This window comes from Periophthalmus magnuspinnatus, chromosome 17, assembly GCF_009829125.3.
Source record: "Periophthalmus magnuspinnatus isolate fPerMag1 chromosome 17, fPerMag1.2.pri, whole genome shotgun sequence".
In the NCBI taxonomy this organism is placed as follows: Eukaryota; Metazoa; Chordata; class Actinopteri; order Gobiiformes; family Gobiidae; genus Periophthalmus; species Periophthalmus magnuspinnatus.
The window spans coordinates 6,898,085-6,918,563 of NC_047142.1; the positions used below are offsets into that span (position 1 = coordinate 6,898,085).

The following is a 20,479-nucleotide window of genomic DNA, read 5'->3' on the forward strand; positions in this document are numbered from 1 at the left end:
TGTTTTCATGCCCTGCTGCGAAACACAATATATTTTCTCTCTGGAGAATAGGTTCCATTAAGGACTGTGGTGATGAATCTCAATACATTGGTTAATACTGTGTGGACATAACATGCAGACGCAGTCACTTTGCACCTGCATTTTAGGCACATCAGGTAAAAAAAAAAAAATTGTATGAAAGGGGCAAAGCACATTCAAACATGCAGACTAGACCACCTCACGCATGATTTCTGTAAATGTGTCACTGACAGGATGACTGAGCCAGCTGTTGGACTTCCTAGTGCAGTGGTTAATAGCTGAGGAAGTGCCCTGTGTGATGCTGTCCCTTGTGCTGTGCTGAGGAGCAGATGTTAAAATGTTAATGAGCTGCAAAGACGTTCCTCCTCACACAGACCTGGAGTTACACTAGGAGTTTGATGCTGCTCCTGTCAAACCCACAAAGGCTTTGAAGCAAAGTATTAGACCACATTTGTTCTGTGACATCAGTGGGATGTTTTTAATGGTCATCCAATTGCTGAGCTTCTTCAAATTGTGAGAATATTTTTTTATGATAATCTGCAGTCCTGTCAGCGCATTGGTTGGAAAGTACACTATAGTACAATGGTCCAGAAAAATAGCAAACTGAAAATATGTTCTATTCAGCTACACAAAAAGTTCCTCAATGCAGGTACATGTCTGGTACATATCTTTTTCCCCCACAAAATATTGTAGATGTCTTTTGAGCAGCCCGACTACTTCTACCGCTATTGTTCACTCCCGTCTATGCCAAGTTTCAGGGCCACAGGAAGTCCACAATGTTACACTCAAGTACAGAAACAGGAGGGAGCACACACGTTCCTTTTATACCATGCTGCCATTAGAGTGGCAGCTGCTTTGCCTTTATTACACCAATTTACACAGCCCACTCCATTTTTGTGGAGAGGGACAGTCCAGAGGGAACATGGATCACACTCACTCCTCTACCTAACAGCACACCTGTGGCAGAGTAATGCCCCATCTGATCTACTCCAGGTGAAGTCAACTGAAAAAGGGGACTTTTAGGCCAATTTTTCTTCCCCTTTGGACTGAAGTCTGAGGGGTTTTAAAGGGAGTGCTAAACTCTTCAGTGCATAGAAAATATATGGATTTTCACTGTTCATAATTTTCACTCTTTTCAGTGTGAACGGACACTCATTTGGAGCAAGGTCACCACCACATCCAGTGTATATGTATTGAGGGGATTTATAAAACATATGAAATAAAGCAATTAACTGTGAAAAGCTCTCTTCTTGGAAACTAAATCATTGACACATATAGTGGTCCAGTTACAGTGAATTAACAGCTTCTGCATATTATATAGCAAAACGCCAAAGCAAATGAAAAAAAACTTTGTAAACTAAAATAGGTAGATATTTATTGGAAATTGTGCCTGAACCTAAGAAAACGTGACTAGCTCAATTTGGACTTGAGGCTTGAGTAAAAAAATAAAATATTTATTTAAATGAAAAGCAGGTATTTTGAGGCAATGTGTGCAGCTACCATACAAACCTTTAACACCATGTGTGTCTAGATCCACTCTTCCTTTGATCAGTGATGATTCCCCATGCTATTTCTCTATATGATTATGTAGAAGTTGGATGTCACAACAGTTGCCTTCAAAGAATAACACATAACATCTAGAGATTTTATATAAAAGAGTCCTCCAAACACATGGGTAAGCTAATATAAAATGTTGTGCAAGTAAGAGGGGTTCATATAATTGAACTTCTAAAACTCAGCAATAAGCCAAGACACTTTTTCAGCTCTGGTCAGATTGCTGGTGGATACTGCCTTATATCTATCTGAAGAGATGAGATAACTGCACTAAAACTAACACCTAATGAGGCCTGAATGATTATGCTAGTATGACTCAGACACAGTTCACACTTAAGGTAGCTCAATAGACCTAGCTAAGAAACAGAAACAACAGGTGTGTTAGTTTCAGTGTAGTTAGCTCCTCTCTTCAGATAGATATAAGGGAGTGTCCACCAGTAATCTGACCAGTGGCTTGGATGAGTAATGAAATGTCTTCACTCAAAAAAACTTTTTGTCCAGTTGACAGAATAGAATTTTCTTTTACTAATATGTTGAGATGCATGTTGTTGGTAACGGCAACCAAAAAACAGTTCACATGGATTCTTATATAAAGTGTTGAAAACAGCTTAGACAAAATCAGACACTAAAACAACCTAAGTAGTTCTGTCTTTTACATAGATTTGCTCTGTGTCCTTAAATCCAGGTAGTGTAAGAAAAGTGAAATGTCTTCTTTGATAAATGTCTTCAACAGAAGATGCCTGTGTAACAATGTCACACCTGGGGTTATTTCTTTTCCCTCTCTTGACTGAGGACAAGGGATGTATCGAGGCAATTTTGCTAACACAATACCCTTACATCCCTACAGTGGACTGGTCTCTCTCTCTCTCTTTAAGGGCACTGTTGCTTCCACAGTGCTCCTGTCTTCTGTTGGTGCAGCAGCCCCTCTTTTTCTTTCACTCTTTATTCTGTCTGGGACGTTGTCCTCTTCTGCCTTTAACTCACTTTTGAACTCTGCAGAGCCTGTTGAACGCTCACACACAGATGGCCCATCCCACTTTGGGATATCGACCCCGAGGAGCTCCATGAGCTGTTTCATGACTTCATCCACATATCCATGGATCCGCAGATGTGCATGTTTGTCCTATGGGAAAAGAGTAAATGCAAATTTAACATCAATACAAAAAGTGCTATTGACATAAAGCCCTTACTCATGTACAGTAATTATGTACGCTAAATATATTAACTTGTCTGTACTGAAGAGAAGAGCTCAACAGATTCTTACTCACATGCTTGGTAGACTGCAGATTGACAATGGCTAGTTTCCCTCCTTTACGCTTGGTTAGGAGAGGAAGATCTCCACTTGGTTTAATTTGCATGGATGTGCCAAGAGTTAGTGCCAAGTCAGCTTGTCTGCAAAAATACATACATTAAGGCCCGGGTCCGCAGAGGTGCAAAAGGGTGCATTGCAACCTTATTTTAGGTGTATAAATTAATGGCATTTAATGGAAAAGTATTGTCTTTGCAGTCCTTTGATACCCTGACATCTCCTCCTTCAGTTTGGTCTGCACCTGGGCCTGCATGCATTGTCCCTGAGTGTCAACAACCATATTTCTGGAGTGAATATTTTCTAGAGGGACTAGATTACCTGCTGGCATCATCTGCTTTGTTCAGGTCTCTGTCAGGGAGCGCGTCCTCCCAGTCCAAGATGGTGCTAATCAGCTTCCCCCTGATTGAGACATTAGTTTTCAGACATTCAGTTTGATCTTGGGGCCTGTTGTTGAGGTTTAGGTGCTAAAGAACTTGCTTTACCTGCAAGCCCGGAGTCCTCTAGAGCGAACAAACTCACAGTAACGTCCAGTTGGCTTCAAACCCATTACACCAATCACCTTCTCCCTCACATACTGCCTGCAACGGAACATTTCCAGATGTATTATTATCAACAATTTTGAAACAGTTTAAAATTAGGAGGATAAAAAAGCTATCATTTTGGTTTTATAATATTCCCCAAACCTTGCTCTAGTTTAGAAAAAATAAAATGTCAATTACAATTAATGTTCACAAACACATTTTCTTTGCACAAAGGAGCTCTCTGAGCTGTTGGTAGATCATGAATAAGCACTTTTTCTCTTCCTTAAACATATGGTCTGAGATTTGTTTCCAGGGTTACCAAATTGCAGGAGGTTAATTTACACCAGTTCATTCATGCTAATCTATATTGTGTGCAGTGTATTGAGGGAATCTCAGTGATTAAAACACATTTGATAACATTTGAATCAGAATATTACACATTCAAACCTGTACTGAAATTAAAAAGTATACATAAATGTGTATGTATTTATTATGTAACAGGGTAAAACAAGGCAAAAAATTATTCACATGAATTATAAATAGGGCAGAATGATATGGCAAGTAAATACTACATTTGATAGATCAGAATTTGATCCATAATGATGTTTATATGAAATAATATTATGGCTTTAAATTATATAGTTCAGCAACATAGATAAAACAAACTTTAAATGTAAAGTCCAAGCTTTCCAAACAAAGAAACACATAATGAAATCTGATATTTAAAATAAAACCCCATTATACCTGCCACACTTTCCACATTCCTCAATGAACATGTTTCCATGAAGTTCCGATAATAGATCCCTAGGGCAAACAACACAGTTCATAAAGCTCATAATGAGAGCATTAAGTGGTTTGTGTGAAAAACACCTGCATAGTGTGCATAAAGATAGCAAAAAGCTGAAAGTTACCTTGGGAAACCAGATCGGACATGGAGTCCATCCACGTTCTGGCTGATCAAATATTTGAGGTAGCCTGCCCTCTGCAGACCCAGAAGGGCCATGTGTGTCAAAGTGGGACGAGCATCTTCAAATGTTGTGTCAAAATGTGGCATTTCACCTTTTTCTTCTAAAGTCCACACACCTTTTGGACCCCTAAAATTAAACAAAACCTTATTATGTCAACCAAACTACCATTAAATAAACAAGCTATGAATACACAGGGAGTCAATGCTGTGTGTAAACAGTATTGTGACAGATTTTTCTCAAGTTTTTATTTATTTAGTTTTTATATTAATGTAGTAATGGGCTGATAAGGATGTTTGGAGCCAATACCTGTGGCTGATAATCAATATTATACTATATTATATATATTATACTATACTAAAAGGTACTATATTACCTTTTGACTTTTGTAAAAAAACAAACAAACAAAATGTATGTATCTGATATATATATATATATATATATATATATATATATATATATATATATATATATATATATATATATATATATATATATATATCATTCCATTGTCTGCTCCAAGAGACACACCTGATGCACTTAACTTAGGACAACCTGGAAATGCCACATGGGCACACAATAAGCAACGCTTATTTTTGTTGCACCTTTCACAGACAAAGAAGTCATGAAGTGTGTTACAACAACAAGCTAAAAACACATAAAAGATAAGACAATTACAATAATCAAAACACAACAATATGGCAGTCATAGCAGACCATAAAACTACTGTACTTTTAAATTCTTGACCAAATAAGAATGTTTTCAGTTGGCCTTTGAATGCATCAACAGAGTCTAGTGAACGCAGGCAGAACGGGAGAATGTTCCAGAACCTGGAAGCAACAGCCTGGAAGGATCGGTCCCCCCTGGTCTGAAAACACGTGAACGAAACAGTTCCTTGCTAACAGTTTAAAGTGGTGCTCTAAAGACATGTTTTTGTCAAAGATGGCACCCAGGTTTTTGAGGCTTGGTGTTGCAAACTGGCCAAGATCACCCAAATACTGATTAATCCCAAGAATTAGGTCACAGAGAGTGGGAAACTTTACAAAAAATATTTATGCAATCATCAAATCATACATTTTACACATCTGATCATTGCCGATATCCGGGGAAACCTTCTGATATCATTTATCACTGGAGCCACCATATTACCTATCCCTAATTTTATTATCTCTCCAAATTGGGTGATATCAAAATTTAAATTTCATCCATGACTCGCCAGGCAAATGTGTTGTAAAGTGGGGCAATAACCATTTTTTTATACTGGCATATAATGCTCATTTATTAAGAGAATGTGAATTTAAGTGATTTCAATGAAAAATGCATCATTAATTGACCGACAAGCCTCACGTCTCCCCTCCTCTCACTCGTACATGTATTATAGACGGTATTGAAGGTAACACTGTCATGCTTTTCAATGTCGCGGTATGCGATATTATTGTCATATTGCTAGATTTCCAAGATGTAAACTCCTGCATTACATAAAGCAGTGGGAAAACTTAATGTCAGTTTAAATGAACAGGCAGGTAATGATAAATGATCATGCATACACACATCATTAACAGAAACACATTATCCTAGTATCCAGACTGATGTTTTCAAAGAAATGTGAGATGGTTTGATGGGGTGGCAGCGCTTGAGTATTTAATGGGCAAACGGTTGAAATAAATGCTGCTGTCACAACGTGACCACAGCTCCCTCAACTGCCCTAATTCAGGTACTACAACACAAAGCTGAAGTATGAGTCAGACGAAATGGAAACAATAGAAACGACCACACAGGCACATTCAGTGTGTATTATTAATATTATACATTTTTAATGTAGCCTATAGATTTTTAAAAATTACCTGAAGTCAGGGATTCCAGCTGAGGTACTGATTCCTGCTCCAGAGTGAACAACGAAATATTTGGATTCTTTGATCATTTTAGCCAGAGTCACTACTTTGGCTTTCAGCTCCTCGGGGCCATCAAATGACTGCCACAGAATCAAAACAACAGAATCAAATATTAAGCCGATGGAAATTTTTACTTTGAATTAAGTTGAATTATAACCACATGCAATGTCTTGTTACTATCAAATTAATAAAACATAAAAAAACAAATTGGTTTTAGGTTTACAGACCAACTGTCTAGACAAAGATACGTTGAATCTTCAACATGTAAAAACACAGATGCACATGCTTTGTTGCCTTATGGCTGTTTGTGTAGCTGTTGATGTTATGAGGCTTGCCTATTAGCATCTTAGCACTGAGAGCATTGTTAGCATTGTTTTACCTCTGGAAGTCCACAGACACCTTTATCCGCGTAAGGCGACAATCCGGCAGCATAATTTACAGACATTATGGGAGTGAAAAGTATATTTTATAGACTTGAATAGTGTAGATAGCGTAGTTTGGCTCATGTCCTGTTTTCCAGTAATACAAGAAAAGATATTCACGAAGCTTCCGAGGTCTGTGTTTTGGATGACGTCATATGTAAGCGACAACAGTGATCGATTTCTGTTATTTTGATTCATCCATGAATCAAAAGACAGGATGAAAGTTACAGCAGGACACCAGGATTTTGTAATCGTCGTAAAAGCCTAATGACACCAGCAATCCATAATACATTTACAAAGATTAACTAATAACCACTACATCCGTTTTAATACCTCTTTATTTACCTGTTAAATAGCACAGAATAAAAAAGTAACAACTCAAAGTAAAGAACACAAACTAATATGATACAGCTACAAGTATCTGTTATCTGAGTGTTGAAATTATAAATCCATTCAGAAGGGAAAGAAAGAAAAATAAGTCTTTTATGCATTTCATCCTGAGAATTTCTGTATTCATGTCAAAACTGTAACAATTCATATTGCCAGAGCAATATTCAGACACATTCTGATCAAAAATCAAAACTGTCCACTCAGTGCACTTGTTAGATGACTGTTTTCCTATTCACTATTATTTTGTGACTTGTGGATTTACCAATTTCAATTGCATTTACAGATTGCAGGCGTGATGTTTGAGCAAACATGAGGTTGCTACAAGTATTAAGAGCAATAAGTAAATAAACTATACATAGATTTTCTTTTAGTGGAAAAAGTATATCTTTGGCTCCCTCAGGTCTTTAGTCAACCTGATAGGAAAAAACAAATGAACATGTAGCCTTCAGCTCCTAAAAAATCATGATCCCTCATCCTAACACAAGCCAAGTCAAAAAACTGCATCTCAGCATTCAAAAGAACATTCTCATTGACCAGAAGAATAACACAAATACACACACAGACACACAAAGCAAAAATCAATTGGATGTTAAAATGTTTAAGAGTTTGTCAGAGTTAAGTCATAATTAAGTCATTTCTAAAATTGGGCAGGTGAACAGTCCATCTGTGAAATGATTAAAACAGCTCCCGTGATGATACAGCATGCACATAAAAGTTTGTTAACACTGTCGGGTTAAACTTAGCTCATGTTACAACATCACAGTCAGAAAGCCAGATTGTTAACCATGTGGTCTTTCCACAAACACATTGTTCTCAGTTGTAGTTCAGTTGTTCAGAGATGACCTCAGTCAGATACACTGAAGGAAATTAAAGTTTGCAAAGTAGAGAAGATTAAGGTTGGCTTGCACCAGTGCAGAAAGTTGTCTTTTTTAACAGTGGTTTAACCCAAATGTACTGTAAATAAAATTACTATATGTGTCAGGTGATAGTGGGAACATGTGAACAAGGTAAAGACTTGTGCTGGTGCAAATCTTGCCACACTGACCATTTTAAAAAGGTGCACCCATTTTTTTCTCTGCCTTGAGGCTGAGAAAAACTGTTTAAAAATAAAAGGCTTCAAACCATCCTGGTTGAGGACCTACAAGATCTGGCTTCTTGGGCAAATGCTAGAAATTATGCAAAACATGTCAGGACTCCTCATTGCCCGAGTCATCATCATCATAGCAGCAGTCGCCTTCAGCGTCCACATCGTCGTCGTCATAGTAATAGTCATAAAAGAGGTCAGAGCCTTCGTCGGGAGCTGGAGCACGTGTACGAACACAGTATTCCGCCAAAGTGGTGGGTACCTTGACACCATCACGCTCTGCTTCAGCCTTTGTAGCCAAAACTTGTTTCCTGAAAGAAATAGAGAAAGAAAAGATGATGGCCCATTGCAGAATCAATTTAATTGTTAAATTGCAGTAGAACATGTGACAATTCACCTGATGATCTCTACATATTCACGATCTTTGCCTTTACTATCCCTCCATTTGCGGTACATCACAGAGGCATCCACATTGGCCGGTGAGAAAGTGTTAGGCTCATTTAGAAGTGAGATCACGCTCAATAAAATGGTTCTATAAAAGGATAAGCATGATTAGTATATCTGTGTACATCCTTTAGTTGTTCAGGTATGTTCCATAGCAAAAGAAAATGTAATTGTCAACTGGACAAGTTTTAGAGTGAAGACATTTCCCCACCCAATTGGCTTCTTCGGTGAAACATCTTCACTCTAAATTCTCTTTTTCTACGTGATTAGTATGCTATACAATCTCTAGTCAGTACCAATAAGCAAATATTTGTAGCCAATTATGTTTACATTTTTGTTTTACATTTTATAAATATCATGTCATGACTCAAAATTAATAAACTAAATACCCCCCTTTGAAAGTATTAAACCATGCATGTTTGTTTATATTATTTCTTTTGCAATTAATAAATGTGGACATACCTGACATTTTGAGTTGGATTCCACCTTTCAGAAGGAAGTTCTCCACTTTGCGGATCATCCACAGGAGGGTGCAATATAGAAATACACACATCTCCATTCTGACAAAAGGATGTTATATTTTAGTGAGATTACCCATCCCACTCCTAAAGCAATCAACATGTGAATGTGACACTTCACCTCATAAATATTTGGGTGCCACATCTTTGTGAGGAAACGGAACGCAGGTGGGGAGTATGGGTAATCTATTGGGAACTTGATCCGAGCCTGGGAGACAAAGCAGGTTTCACGTATACTTTACTGTGCTTAATTGGATAATTGAACATTCATAAGGCGGGTAACAAATAGAATCTTTTTTAGCATCATTTTGGATTAAGGTTTTTTATTTACACAGTTGCTTGTTTAACAGTGGAACTTTAATACATTTTAACATCTCTTACCTTGAAATACCCCCCTTCATAATGAGTGTTAGGGGGTCCAAAAATGGCTACTTCCCAGTTATACAAATCTGCTTCATCCACCAATGTTATTTTGAATCCTTCCACGGGTTCTTCTTGGAGGCTCTTCATTTCCAGCATAAGTGCTTTTTGTGAGCTGGCTACATGAGAGGGGTCGTGTTGCGCCATACTGAATCGGGTATTTTTCAAGATTATCCGAAGTCAACAGCTGAGAAGTTTGTTTACAGGGACAGTGTTTGTGTTTTGAGTCTACTCTACGTAGCCTGTCAACAGAGACAATGCTTAATGCCAAATACAAACAGGCCAACTTACACAATCAACGAACACTCAAAACACCGTGCAGTGTTGTTTGCCAATATCGACCTACCGCCTATTAATACTGGATATAATTCACAAAAGACCTGTATCAGACCATTGTGACGTTTTCAGCTTATGTTGGCTCACCTGGCAAAGCGGCCACGAATAAGCCGTAGGTAGGATAAATCTACAAGTAGCTGCTAGCACGTTAGCCGACCAGCTGTGCCTAGTCGAAATAAACAACCAGTCAAGCAGCAGTTGGTTATAACTCACAGTACCCTTTTTGCGAGTGCTATAAAATCCGTTACTAAAGCGAAACAAACGACTTAACACGGGCGAAACGTTTTCGTCCAGGGCAAGTGTCTGGAAGAAGAATGTTGCTGAAAGAGGAGTCTCTTCTATCAAGTACCACCTCCACATGGGATTTGTAGTCCATACAGGAAACAAAAGCAAAGAACATAATTAAACACAATTGAGTGCTTAAGTGGGGTATATATTTAATATAAAATATGCAGGGCGTGTAAGAGCATTATTTATAAAAATGGTTATCTTAAGTGTTTTTCAATAACAACAATGAGCTATGTTCAAATCATGGAGATGAATCCCGAACCCTCGTAATTTACATTTAATGCAAAACTCATCTAAACACAAATCACTTAGTGGACAAAACCACAATCTGTGAACACTAGATTTTAGTAGGCTGTACTAATTAAACATATTTATGTGACGTCATTGTGCGACAAACCTTCAAGCTTAGGTGTCCCTTCTCCGCCTGACAATAAACAAAAACATTGAAACTACGCCCTCGGGACTGGCTGTACTATGATTCTGTTTTATCTGTATTATACATAGTTACAAATATTTCTTCTATGGCTGTTTTTACAAGGACATACGTTTGGTTTTGCGTGCCTCTTATTTACGCGACAACTGCTCAAAGCTCAAAGGACCCAGCGTTGACGGAAAGTTCATGATGGGTTCGAAGTCTCGACGTCGGTCCCGCTCCAATTCAAGAAACCGGAGCCGAGAGGCGCGAAACAGATCCAGAGTGAGTAGATCATCTTCTGCAGAGCCCAAACGACACTCCCGGCCGCACGGGAGATCCAACAGCAGCGGTGGCAGCTCGAGCGATGCTTCCCCTGATCGACGGCGGCCTCAACACAAGCACCGCGGCAGGTCCAGAAGTGGCTCAGATGGCGATGAAAAAAGACGAAATACTGGCCGTAGGAGCAAGCCCCGGGATCGAACTACAAGGTATTTTTTCAGGTTCAAAATTATACTTTTCTGTCCATTCTTTTCAAGACATAGGGCACACAAACTGGCTCTTCGTGGGCCAAACGTTACCTTTGAGCGGATGCAAAGTTGTTTAACTTCACGTATTTTCTTTCCAGTACCGACTCTGATGATTCGAGAGGAAGAAGGACAGAAACCGATGTAAAGAAGAAGACAACCTCACACAGAAGGAGGCGGTCCCGCTCAGGCTCATCTGATGGTAGTAGCTCCCGAGAAAAACGAAGAGAATCGACTTCTGACAGACACAGGGAAAGGAGAGACCGAGAAAGAAAAAGTAGCAGGGAGCGGAGGAGAGTGAGTGAAGAAAGGGAACGACGGGGGAGAGAGAAGGACAGGAGGAGACAACGCTCAAGTTCAGAGTCCTCTGACAGCTCAGGCACCAGGCCCAGCTGTTCGGGCAAAGAGAAAGAGGCAAAGAAAAAACAAAAAGAAATGATGAAGGCCCTTGAAACGCCTGAAGAAAAGCGAGCCAGGAGGTTAGCCAAGAAGGAAACCAAGGAGAAAAAAAGAAGGGAAAAGATGGGCTGGAGTGAGGAGTACATGGGATACACCAATGCTGACAATCCCTTCGGCGATAACAACTTATTGGGCACATTTAAATGGCAAAAGGCAAGGTTTAAGATTGACAGAAAGCCCTTTCTTGTATGTAAGAATGATTAAGTGAAACTGGTATGTTTTCTCAGGCATTGGACAAGAAAGGTATCGGCCACCTAGGAGAAAAAGAACTTAAAGAGAGAAATAAATTAATTCAAGAAGAGAACCGCAGAGAACTTCAGAAGGTCTGATTGAATACAAATTACTACTATGGAGTTAAAACTAAAGCAATACGTGTGCAGTAAATATTTTTCTGAGATTTACCCTTTCATTTTTACAGGTGAAACAGCTGCGACTAGAGAGGGAACGAGAAAAGGCCATGAGGGAAACTGAGTTGGAAATGCTGCAGAGAGAGAAGGAGGCAGAGCATTTCAAAACATGGGCAGAGCAAGAGGACAATTTCCATTTACAACAGGCAAAATTACGGTACAAGGCTCTTAAAAATGTTATAATGGCACAAATGTGTGAGGTTTTTTTTACTTATTTTAAACAAATGTTTAGGTCAAAGATTCGCATTCGTGATGGTCGCGCTAAACCCATTGACCTTTTGGCAAAGTACATTAGTGCAGAAGATGATGATCTTGCTGTGGAAATGCATGAGCCATATACTTTTCTTAATGGCCTGACTGTAACTGACATGGACGACCTGCTGGAAGACATCAAGGCATGTGTTCCTCAAAACATTTAGATACATATAACTTCAAAAAAGTATTAGCTGGCACAAAGTGTCAGCAGAATAAATAATTTTGTTGCTTTTTACACAGGTTTATATGGAGTTGGAACAAGGAAAAAATGTAGATTTCTGGCGAGACATGACGACCATCACAGAGGATGAGATTTGCAAGCTGAGAAAACTTGAAGCCTCTGGAAAGGGACCAGGTACTGTATATTAAAATATTGAATAGCATAATTTTAAGTTATACATAGAATAGCATAATTTTAAGTTATACATAGAACTGAAATTTGAAAATATGATACAGGCGATCGTCGTGAGGGCATCAACACAGCAGTGAGTACAGATGTCCAAACTGTATTCAAGGGAAAAACTTACAGCCAGTTGCAGGCTCTGCACCTGAACATAGAATCGAAAATTCGATCTGGGGGTTCCAATCTTGATATTGGTTACTGGGAAAGCTTGCTGCAACAAGTCAGAGTCTACATGGCAAGAGCCAGGTATAAATACAAACACTAAATCATGCATCAACATTTACCTTAATTAAAGTGTGAATGGATTTGTAAAATTCCTTTTATCTAAGGCTTAGAGAGCGCCACCAAGATGTGCTGCGTCAGAAGCTGTTCAAGCTGAAGCAGGAGCAGGGTGTTGAAAGTGAACCATTGTTTCCCATTATCAAAGATGAGCCTGTGGATACAGAGCATGAGTATGTACTTTAGAAATGATTATGCCAAGAGTAAAATCACTTTTGTACTAAATGTTTTTATATCAGGCAGAGAGTGACTGAGGAAAACCCAACCACTGTCAATGAACCACATCAGGTAGAAGAAGAGGGCCCATCCACATCTACTGCAGAAAATCAGCATGAGGGAGGAGATGACAACAATCAAGAAGGGGAGAATAAAGAGGAGGCAGAAGCAGTTTTGACTGAGGAGGACCTGATTCAACAGAGTCAAGCAGAATATGACTCTGGTCGTTATAGTCCTCCACTACTCACCTCTTCAGAGCTGCCCCTTGACTCTCACACCACCACCCCAGAAGAGGACCTCCACAGGCTGCAGTTGGCACGGCGACAGTTACAGGTGACAGGTAAGAGGTCTCACACAAACATTGAGCAACCACTGTATAATTGAAAACATTAATGTAATGTCCATTTCCAGGTGATGCCAGTGAAAGTGCAGAAGACGCTTTTGTACGGCGCGCCAGAGAGGGAATGGGAAACGATGAGGCCCAGTTCAGTGTGGAATTTCCAGTCACAGGAAAAATGTACCTGTGGGCAGATAAATACCGCCCCAGAAAACCGCGCTTCTTTAACAGAGTACACACAGGCTTTGAGTGGAACAAATACAACCAGACACATTATGACTTTGACAATCCTCCACCTAAGATTGTCCAGGGTTACAAATTCAATATCTTTTACCCAGATCTCATCGATAAACGCTCTACTCCCCAGTACTTCCTCGAGCCATGCCCAGATAATAAAGACTTTGGGATTCTGAGGTTTCATGCCGGACCTCCGTACGAGGATATTGCGTTCAAGATTGTTAACAGAGAATGGGAATATTCCCATAGACATGGCTTCCGCTGTCAGTTTGCCAATGGGATCTTTCAGCTGTGGTTCCACTTCAAGAGATATCGCTACAGAAGATAAGACAAGACCAACATCCCAGACCCTCAAAATCAAGAACTTTTGACTTTATACCACACACATTTGTTGTTCAAATAAAGTTATAACATTAAAGTTTTTCATGTACTCACCAAATCAATTTTAATCAACATATACTGAAACCCAAAATAACTACAAATATGAACAGCAAGAGGCAATATCTGTTCATTTTTTACAGTCCAAGTCAGTATCTGTAAATATGCAATAACACACATGAACACAACATTAATGTATAAAAAAAAGCAGTTGCATTGATGAAAATAAAAATTTGTTCATTGTATAAAAAAAACATTTTTAACTTATTAGAACTAGGGATGCTTTAAAAGTGAAACTTTAAAAATATCAAGTAACACTATGTGGCTTCTCCATTATTGTGGTTATTATTACTGCTGCTATTGTTTGTGTCACACACTAGGGGCTTACTTTCAGCCCCTGTCCGTTGCTTGTTGTTACTGGAGTCTAAGGCCATCTCCTCATGGACCTCAGGAGACAGTTGTGCACTCTTGTCTCTGCATATGCATGACCGAGTAAAGTGTCCTTTGTATATATTCCATGAAAGTAGGCCAAAAAAAGCAATAGCAAAGAACACAATGGCAACCTGTAAACCTGCAACAGAAGGGCCATCCCGCTGTGCATGAGGAAACTGAATGTCATCACCCTTTCCAGACAAGGCTATGGTAACCTGGTACTCAGCTACAGTGCTTGTGTACTCATTTGTTTTGGAACGTTCAACAGAGAGACAACGGTACACACCAGCATCTGAGTCTGAGGCGTTTAAAATCAGCAAACCATCTTTTAAAAAATGGTGACGACGTGTAGGGCTTAGTGTTTGTCTGTCTTGCTCCCAAATGGTCGCAGCACGATTGGATGGATTAGTGCAGAGAAGCTTGAGGTTTCCACCAACCCAAACCGATTGATTAACAGGTGTAGATGGAGCTGAAAGTAACCAGAGCCAGCGTTAACTTAATAAAATATCAATAAACATCTTAAAATCCAGGAAAATTATACATTTTTCAATTCTGCTTTGCTGGATCAAGAGATTTTAATGGCTTACACTTGTAATGTGCTTTTTCAAAGCCTCTCAAAGCACTACACTATAGTCATTATTCATTCATTTCCACACTTGGTGATGGTAAGCTACTATTGTAGCCACAGCTGCCCTAGGGCAGACTGACGGAAGCGAGGCTGCCAATCTGCGCCATCGGCCCCTCCGACCACCACCTATCATTCGCACACACACCACTTTCACACTAGGCAATGTGGGTGAAGTGTCTTGCCTAAGGACAACGACAGAACTTGGTCCGAGCGGGACTCGATCCTCCAACCTTCGGGTTGGGGGACCAACACTAACCACTGAGCCACTTTCGCCCATTTTAAGTAAACAATCAATTTGAAGCTGCCATATACTTTCTTAAATGTAACGATAGACTTCTACAACTGATCAAAATCAAAACTATAGCCCTTGGAATTTCTGATAAGATCTATCTTTACTTTTGTGACGTGCTCATGCAAGCAATGCTTTGTGATAGAAAATGTTCTGACTTATCAGACAATATGACAATTGCTGAGCCTCCCCCAACTAGCCCATGCTGCTGATAAACCTCCATGATTGGAAGTTGCCACACTCTTCAACAGAATAACAGCATCGCTTTTTCCTGGACAAGGCCGCTACCTAAAACCTCTTTGGGGACTGATGGCAAGGGAATTGTACAAAAATGGGCATAAGACCCAAACATGGAATGCCATTTGTGAAACAGTTCCCTCCAGCTCCCTGGAAACACTTGTTGCTTGATACAACAGTGGAGCTAATGTGTTCTATTTGGACACTTTTGACACTTTGACACTGCTACTTGTACTTTTGTTACCTCTTTAACAGCAGTATAAAATGTGCATGCATTGTGATTATACCGAAATATTATCCTTGTTTCCGTCACTGTACTCACCTGGTTTTGGGCAAAGAGATGCATCGCCATCTTGCACACTTTGAATGACTTTACTAAGAAAAAAAAGTTTAAGCAAATGTAAATAAATGTGGTATATATTTACTCTCTCAGTCAGATTGTATGAGAACACAGCCACTTACTTCTGTGATTTTGAACAAGCCACACATTTCCCTGTCTCTTTCTCCCAACCACAATATGGGTCTCTGTTAAGAACACAGTCCATACAGGTGGAAGACCTCTCACAGGTGGCCAGAGGTATCTGCACTACTCCAGAGTCTGAGCCAGCATAGAGCTGATTCTGTACATATAAACCATATAATGTTTGATAGATTCATTCATTCATTGTAAAAGAACAAATTAATGACAAGCATGTCAGAAGACTTACGGTGACACTGGAAAAACGAAGGATCTTAATGGGTTCTGGTGACTTAAAGACATGTACTTCCTCAATGATGAACATTTCTCCATTGTAGTTCACAGCTTTCACTATGGTGCCATTTTCTGCATTTATTGCATAAAATATACTGTAATGTATTGCTACATATTGACCAAAATGTGTTGAAGAAATAGTCAGATAATAAGTTCTTTTCTGTCTTAGACAAACCTGTGCCTATAAACATGACGTTGTATGTTTTGTTGTCCTCAGCCCGCACTTGGTTTACAATGATTCGTGTGAACATGGCCCCCTTTCGCACCAAACTGGGTTTTCCTCCAACTGGCTGAATAACCTGGTCCATGAGAGGCCTATTTTTGACAAACTGAAGTGTCTGATCTGGGAGGTCTAAAGTCTGATTTATGCCCGCTTTACGAGCTGCATCATCAATACACTGGCAAAGAACAGAGACAATAGGATCAGAGAACAAAAAGACAACTGCCTGCTTTAAACATTCTTTTGAGGAGTTTTTTTTGCAAGTGCTGGGCAAAACTCACTGCTCCAGGTCGGGGAGACGGGACCTCTCCACTGTACATCACCCATTTAACAAAAGACGTCTCTACAGTGACAGGGGTCTTGTACTTGCCCTCTGAAAACACTTTGCTGATGTCCGACACTTTGTACACACACACAGCTGACAAATCTGACGTGTCTCTACAACACAGAATTACAGGATTACAGAAGTGAAGCATATAGCACCAAAATGTACCAACCACAAAGGATTGCAACATACGACTGCGGGGCAAAGATGGTGTAGAACAAACAGCTAGTCCAGGGCTGTTCTGGGTCACACCAGCTGTAAGCATCCTGGATAATGTAAGGGAGCTGAGACTCCAGAACGGGACACTCTAGTCTAGCCTTCAAGAAAGAAGTCCACTTTTTCTGCAGGGTCCTCTCCCCTCCTACATCACCCTGTGTGAGGGAACACAGCCAAGCACAAGTGACAGGTCACATGGTGGACAGGTGCCATTGTTGCAGATGGCATTGTTGCACAAGTGCCATTGTTGCACACTTGCCACTGACCACATCTGTTTTGATTTATGAAAGAATTGTCAAAAGAGAAGATACTTTTACCTTGCACACACGGGCCACACGAGACACTACCAGCTTATTATAGCAGTCACACTCTACTGCTGTCTCACTGAAGAAAAGGTAGACCTTGTCATCATCTCCAGTAATACTGTTAACACTCTCAGGCATATGGGCAAATGACACAAAGTGGGGCTCTGTCATAGATAGTAAAATGTGTAACATAACTGTTGAGTTCAGTGTCATTTAAAAAAAAATCCTCATACAAATAAACTCTTCAGAGGGTAAGAATGGTAAGAAATTACCATTGAGCCATGAGGTTTTGAACTCAGTTCGAATTATAACTTCAGGACTCCGTATAAGGACAGGCTCTGAGCCGAGGAAGTTCATAGAAGTGGCAGAGTACAAGTCATCATCTATAAAACATGGGAGCAGTGTTATGAAAATCCACAAAATACTAGATTCATTCAAATATTTATGCTTACTGTAACAAGTTATGAATGCCACATACCAACCATAAGAGAAGCATATTTTTGATATGGATCAAATGGACATTTGCCTTTTCCATCTTCAGTCTTCTTTTCAAGAGTCAACTGCCCATCTGTATAGGACTGGTAAACACAAGCCACATTTTGTTTTTATGTCACATTTTATTTGATGTTTAATTTATAAAAAATTAAATAAAATAAATCAAATAAGTATAAAATATGCTGTTTTAAATATAACTCACCATGTAGTCACACTCTGGGTCAAATGCATTAGTGCCACACACATACATTCTGTTGTCTTCCATTTCATGGAGGATTCTAATGTAGTTCTTGCACTCAGTCTGTGGCACAAACATCTCTGATAAAAAAAACAAAAAACCTCCATGTGCCAAAATAAGAGCAAAATAGAACAATGTCATACCTCTGGGTTTTTCCCTTTGTTTCCACAATCCTGTCTTTGTTTTTGTGTCACTTCCCATTTCACCTAAGTGTACATTTAAACAGTGGTTAGTCTCAATCAAGGACAACTGTTGCAATTTCCGTGTTGCCATTGAGAATTGTTATGCTCCTAGAACCGTTATTTTTGTCATTGACAATTTTTGGTATTAACAAAATGTTTTCCTACTGAAGCCAACTTTTTAGAGACATCATGGAGATCTACAGCATAAACTGCCTCCCGGGCTCCAATGACCAACAGGCCCAAGTCTTCTCTTAACAGCATAGTGGAATAGTTGAAGACACCTTCCTCATGAAACAAGCCAATAGTGTCCCCTGAAGGCAAAACATGACTGATTTACAAACAGCCTTCATCAGTTTGTATCATAACCAATAAACAAAGTTAGCTGCTGGAACAAAATAGATGATTTCACATGAAAAGGAAACCACTTACGGTGATAGGGGACAGTTCTACGGGGAAAAGAGTCCACTGGGGAGTCTTCTTCTAGTGCCAAGGCCATGGACAGCAGCCAGACAACACACAGGGACAGCAGCGGATGCATGGTTCCTTTGTTGGGGCAGCGGGAATTTTAGCTTTATTGTTTCTCATCAAGCATCGAGTGGCACATGTGACGTGATGAGGTCTGTGCCGACTGAATGCCACTGGCCCCTTTACTGGCCCCGCTCAGCAGGCTGCCCATGGTGAGATGGATGACTTAGACCCAAAAAACAAGGAAGAGACAACCTGAAATGGACAAAGCTGTGAAATATTACATAAAACTTTGAAATATGAACATACTGTGCATCTAACAACCAGCAGAAAAAGAAAAATGCTGGCACAATTACAAGGTAAAGAACAAAGTAAAAGACACAAAGACAGCAATATTTCTGTCAGTGCCATAGTGATGTTAATGCAGGGCCATGAAAGGCATTCAGCAGGGCGCAAGGACGTCAACTTTAACTCTTCTCCAGCACCAAACACAGGCGCACAATGAATGCTTTATACAGGAAGCCAATGAAACAACCTTTACCTCCAGACTAACACAACATAGCCTACTATCAGCATACAAAATGTTAGGTCACTGATTGCACCAACACAGTGCCAGGGCTTGGCTTTACTCTATCCTTCAAAGTGATCCTTCTACTACGAGTTGGCAAATGTGTGAGTTGTGCTTTGTGCTGGTGATGAGCTGCTGTGGCTTGTCAAAGAATGCAGTCCTTATAAGATGTTTCACATATCGCCTGGGGCCAAAGGACTCCAGTATTTGACACATGCACTGCGCTCACAAAAGGCTCCTGGCAAGAAAAAGCCCTCCAAGAGCACAAAGACAACTTTAAATGCACAAATATTTAAAATTGTGGAAACTAACTCAATTGTTAAAGCTTCTGGTGTCTGCCGTTTTGAGCCTATTGTAAACAACAGTGAAAAGCGCGCACATGCTAGCGCACTTCATTATTAGCCACAAGGTTAAAACAACGCACTTATTTAACAGCTAGTTAAACAATACCTGAGCACAGACACACCCAGAACTACTCACGCTTTAAAATGTCACAAGCACCTGTCAGATATGTTAAAGCTGTGTCAAAATGATCAAAAAACACCGCGCGAGTCCGGAAACACAAGTGAGCGTCCTTTATGTTTAAACGAAGCGCATTAATGTAAATCACGCACCACAAAGGGCACAACGTTACTTACATTCTCCTGTTATTTTAAAGTTGAGGAAATAGAACAGGTTCACACTTCCTTTACTCTAGTAGTAGAACACTTCCTTTACTCTAGTAGCACGCCTCTCATCGTGTGATCTGCAGACACTTATGCAGAGGAGCGCTCCAAACAGCCCGCGGTGCAGAGAGGCTCACGGGGCTGATCCTCCGTCACCTCCTCACGGGGCTGATCCTCCGTCACCTCCTCCGTCACCTCCTCCGTCACCTCCTCACGGGGCTAATCCTCCGTCACCTCCGCTTTCCCAGTGAAGTGAGTGTGTTCTGCCAGTTCACCACCTGACCCAGGCTCATTCACTTTGGTCAGAACAAATACACTGTAGATACATGTGAGTGTGAAGGAGATGTGTGTGGAAATGCTTCACTCAAGTTGAAACAAGTGAGCGGTGTATT

The 20,479-nt window shown here is 40.0% G+C and overlaps 4 protein-coding genes across 6 annotated transcripts; 1 reads left to right on the forward strand and 3 right to left on the reverse strand.

Moving 5' to 3' along the window:
- Nucleotides 1–1,691: 1,691 nt before the first annotated feature.
- Nucleotides 1,692–6,844, reverse strand: sirt6 (sirtuin 6). Its single transcript, XM_033982119.2, has 8 exons — nt 6,639–6,844; nt 6,212–6,339; nt 4,314–4,496; nt 4,147–4,206; nt 3,364–3,459; nt 3,200–3,280; nt 2,841–2,964; nt 1,692–2,695 (listed from the first exon to the last, which is right to left on the reverse strand). Exons 1-8 carry the CDS (start codon nt 6,702–6,704, stop codon nt 2,414–2,416), a joined length of 1,020 nt encoding a protein of 339 aa, XP_033838010.1. The 5' UTR covers nt 6,705–6,844; the 3' UTR covers nt 1,692–2,413.
- A 163-nt stretch (nt 6,845–7,007) lies between these two features.
- Nucleotides 7,008–10,242, reverse strand: LOC117384941 (ubiquitin-conjugating enzyme E2 R1). 3 transcript variants are annotated; one of them, XM_055228758.1, is made up of 6 exons: nt 9,961–10,234; nt 9,499–9,779; nt 9,239–9,325; nt 9,062–9,159; nt 8,553–8,687; nt 7,008–8,466 (listed from the first exon to the last, which is right to left on the reverse strand). In XM_055228758.1, exons 2-6 carry the CDS (start codon nt 9,682–9,684, stop codon nt 8,259–8,261), a joined length of 714 nt encoding a protein of 237 aa, XP_055084733.1. In that variant the 5' UTR covers nt 9,685–9,779; nt 9,961–10,234; the 3' UTR covers nt 7,008–8,258. The 3 variants fall into 3 exon arrangements, with proteins under 3 accessions (XP_055084733.1, XP_055084734.1, XP_033838017.1); XM_055228759.1 differs by having other exon boundaries at nt 9,918–10,234; XM_033982126.2 differs by having other exon boundaries at nt 9,499–10,242.
- Nucleotides 10,243–10,717: 475 nt separating this feature from the next.
- Nucleotides 10,718–14,074, forward strand: cactin. Its single transcript, XM_033982091.2, has 10 exons — nt 10,718–11,064; nt 11,202–11,712; nt 11,787–11,882; nt 11,978–12,123; nt 12,199–12,361; nt 12,462–12,576; nt 12,678–12,870; nt 12,954–13,076; nt 13,143–13,459; nt 13,531–14,074. The coding sequence occupies exons 1-10, from the start codon at nt 10,781–10,783 to the stop codon at nt 14,019–14,021; spliced, it is 2,439 nt and encodes an 812-aa protein (XP_033837982.1). The 5' UTR covers nt 10,718–10,780; the 3' UTR covers nt 14,022–14,074.
- Nucleotides 14,075–14,217: 143 nt separating this feature from the next.
- Nucleotides 14,218–20,474, reverse strand: sema4e (semaphorin 4e). The gene is made up of 15 exons (XM_033982092.2): nt 20,061–20,474; nt 18,819–19,109; nt 18,555–18,700; nt 18,351–18,413; nt 18,172–18,270; nt 17,953–18,052; nt 17,747–17,857; nt 17,487–17,638; nt 17,146–17,324; nt 16,910–17,066; nt 16,584–16,806; nt 16,365–16,480; nt 16,120–16,277; nt 15,980–16,032; nt 14,218–14,972 (listed from the first exon to the last, which is right to left on the reverse strand). Exons 2-15 carry the CDS (start codon nt 18,925–18,927, stop codon nt 14,389–14,391), a joined length of 2,250 nt encoding a protein of 749 aa, XP_033837983.1. The 5' UTR covers nt 18,928–19,109; nt 20,061–20,474; the 3' UTR covers nt 14,218–14,388.
- Between the last annotated feature and the right edge of the window lie 5 nt (nt 20,475–20,479).

Excerpts from the sequence above, each read along its gene's own strand:
- sema4e (XM_033982092.2), bottom strand. The coding sequence starts at position 18,927 with ATGCATCCGCTGCTGTCCCTGTGTGTTGTCTGGCTGCTGTCCATGGCC. Across the intron at positions 16,481-16,583 it reads CGTCATGTTTATAGGCACAG|AAAATGGCACCATAGTGAAA; the intron begins GTTTGTCTAAGA and ends CAATAAATGCAG. Across the intron at positions 14,973-15,979 it reads ATCTCTTTGCCCAAAACCAG|CTCCATCTACACCTGTTAAT; the intron begins GTGAGTACAGTG and ends GGTTACTTTCAG.
- sirt6 (XM_033982119.2), bottom strand. The coding sequence starts at position 6,704 with ATGTCTGTAAATTATGCTGCCGGATTGTCGCCTTACGCGGATAAAGGT. Across the intron at positions 3,281-3,363 it reads AGAGGACTCCGGGCTTGCAG|GGGGAAGCTGATTAGCACCA; the intron begins GTAAAGCAAGTT and ends TGTCTCAATCAG. Across the intron at positions 2,965-3,199 it reads AAAGCAGATGATGCCAGCAG|ACAAGCTGACTTGGCACTAA; the intron begins GTAATCTAGTCC and ends GTATTTTTGCAG.
- LOC117384941 (XM_033982126.2), bottom strand. The coding sequence starts at position 9,684 with ATGGCGCAACACGACCCCTCTCATGTAGCCAGCTCACAAAAAGCACTT. Across the intron at positions 8,688-9,061 it reads AATCCAACTCAAAATGTCAG|AACCATTTTATTGAGCGTGA; the intron begins GTATGTCCACAT and ends ATCCTTTTATAG. Across the intron at positions 8,467-8,552 it reads GAATATGTAGAGATCATCAG|GAAACAAGTTTTGGCTACAA; the intron begins GTGAATTGTCAC and ends TATTTCTTTCAG.
- cactin (XM_033982091.2), top strand. The coding sequence starts at position 10,781 with ATGATGGGTTCGAAGTCTCGACGTCGGTCCCGCTCCAATTCAAGAAAC. Across the intron at positions 12,362-12,461 it reads ACCTGCTGGAAGACATCAAG|GTTTATATGGAGTTGGAACA; the intron begins GCATGTGTTCCT and ends CTTTTTACACAG. Across the intron at positions 12,871-12,953 it reads GTCTACATGGCAAGAGCCAG|GCTTAGAGAGCGCCACCAAG; the intron begins GTATAAATACAA and ends CTTTTATCTAAG.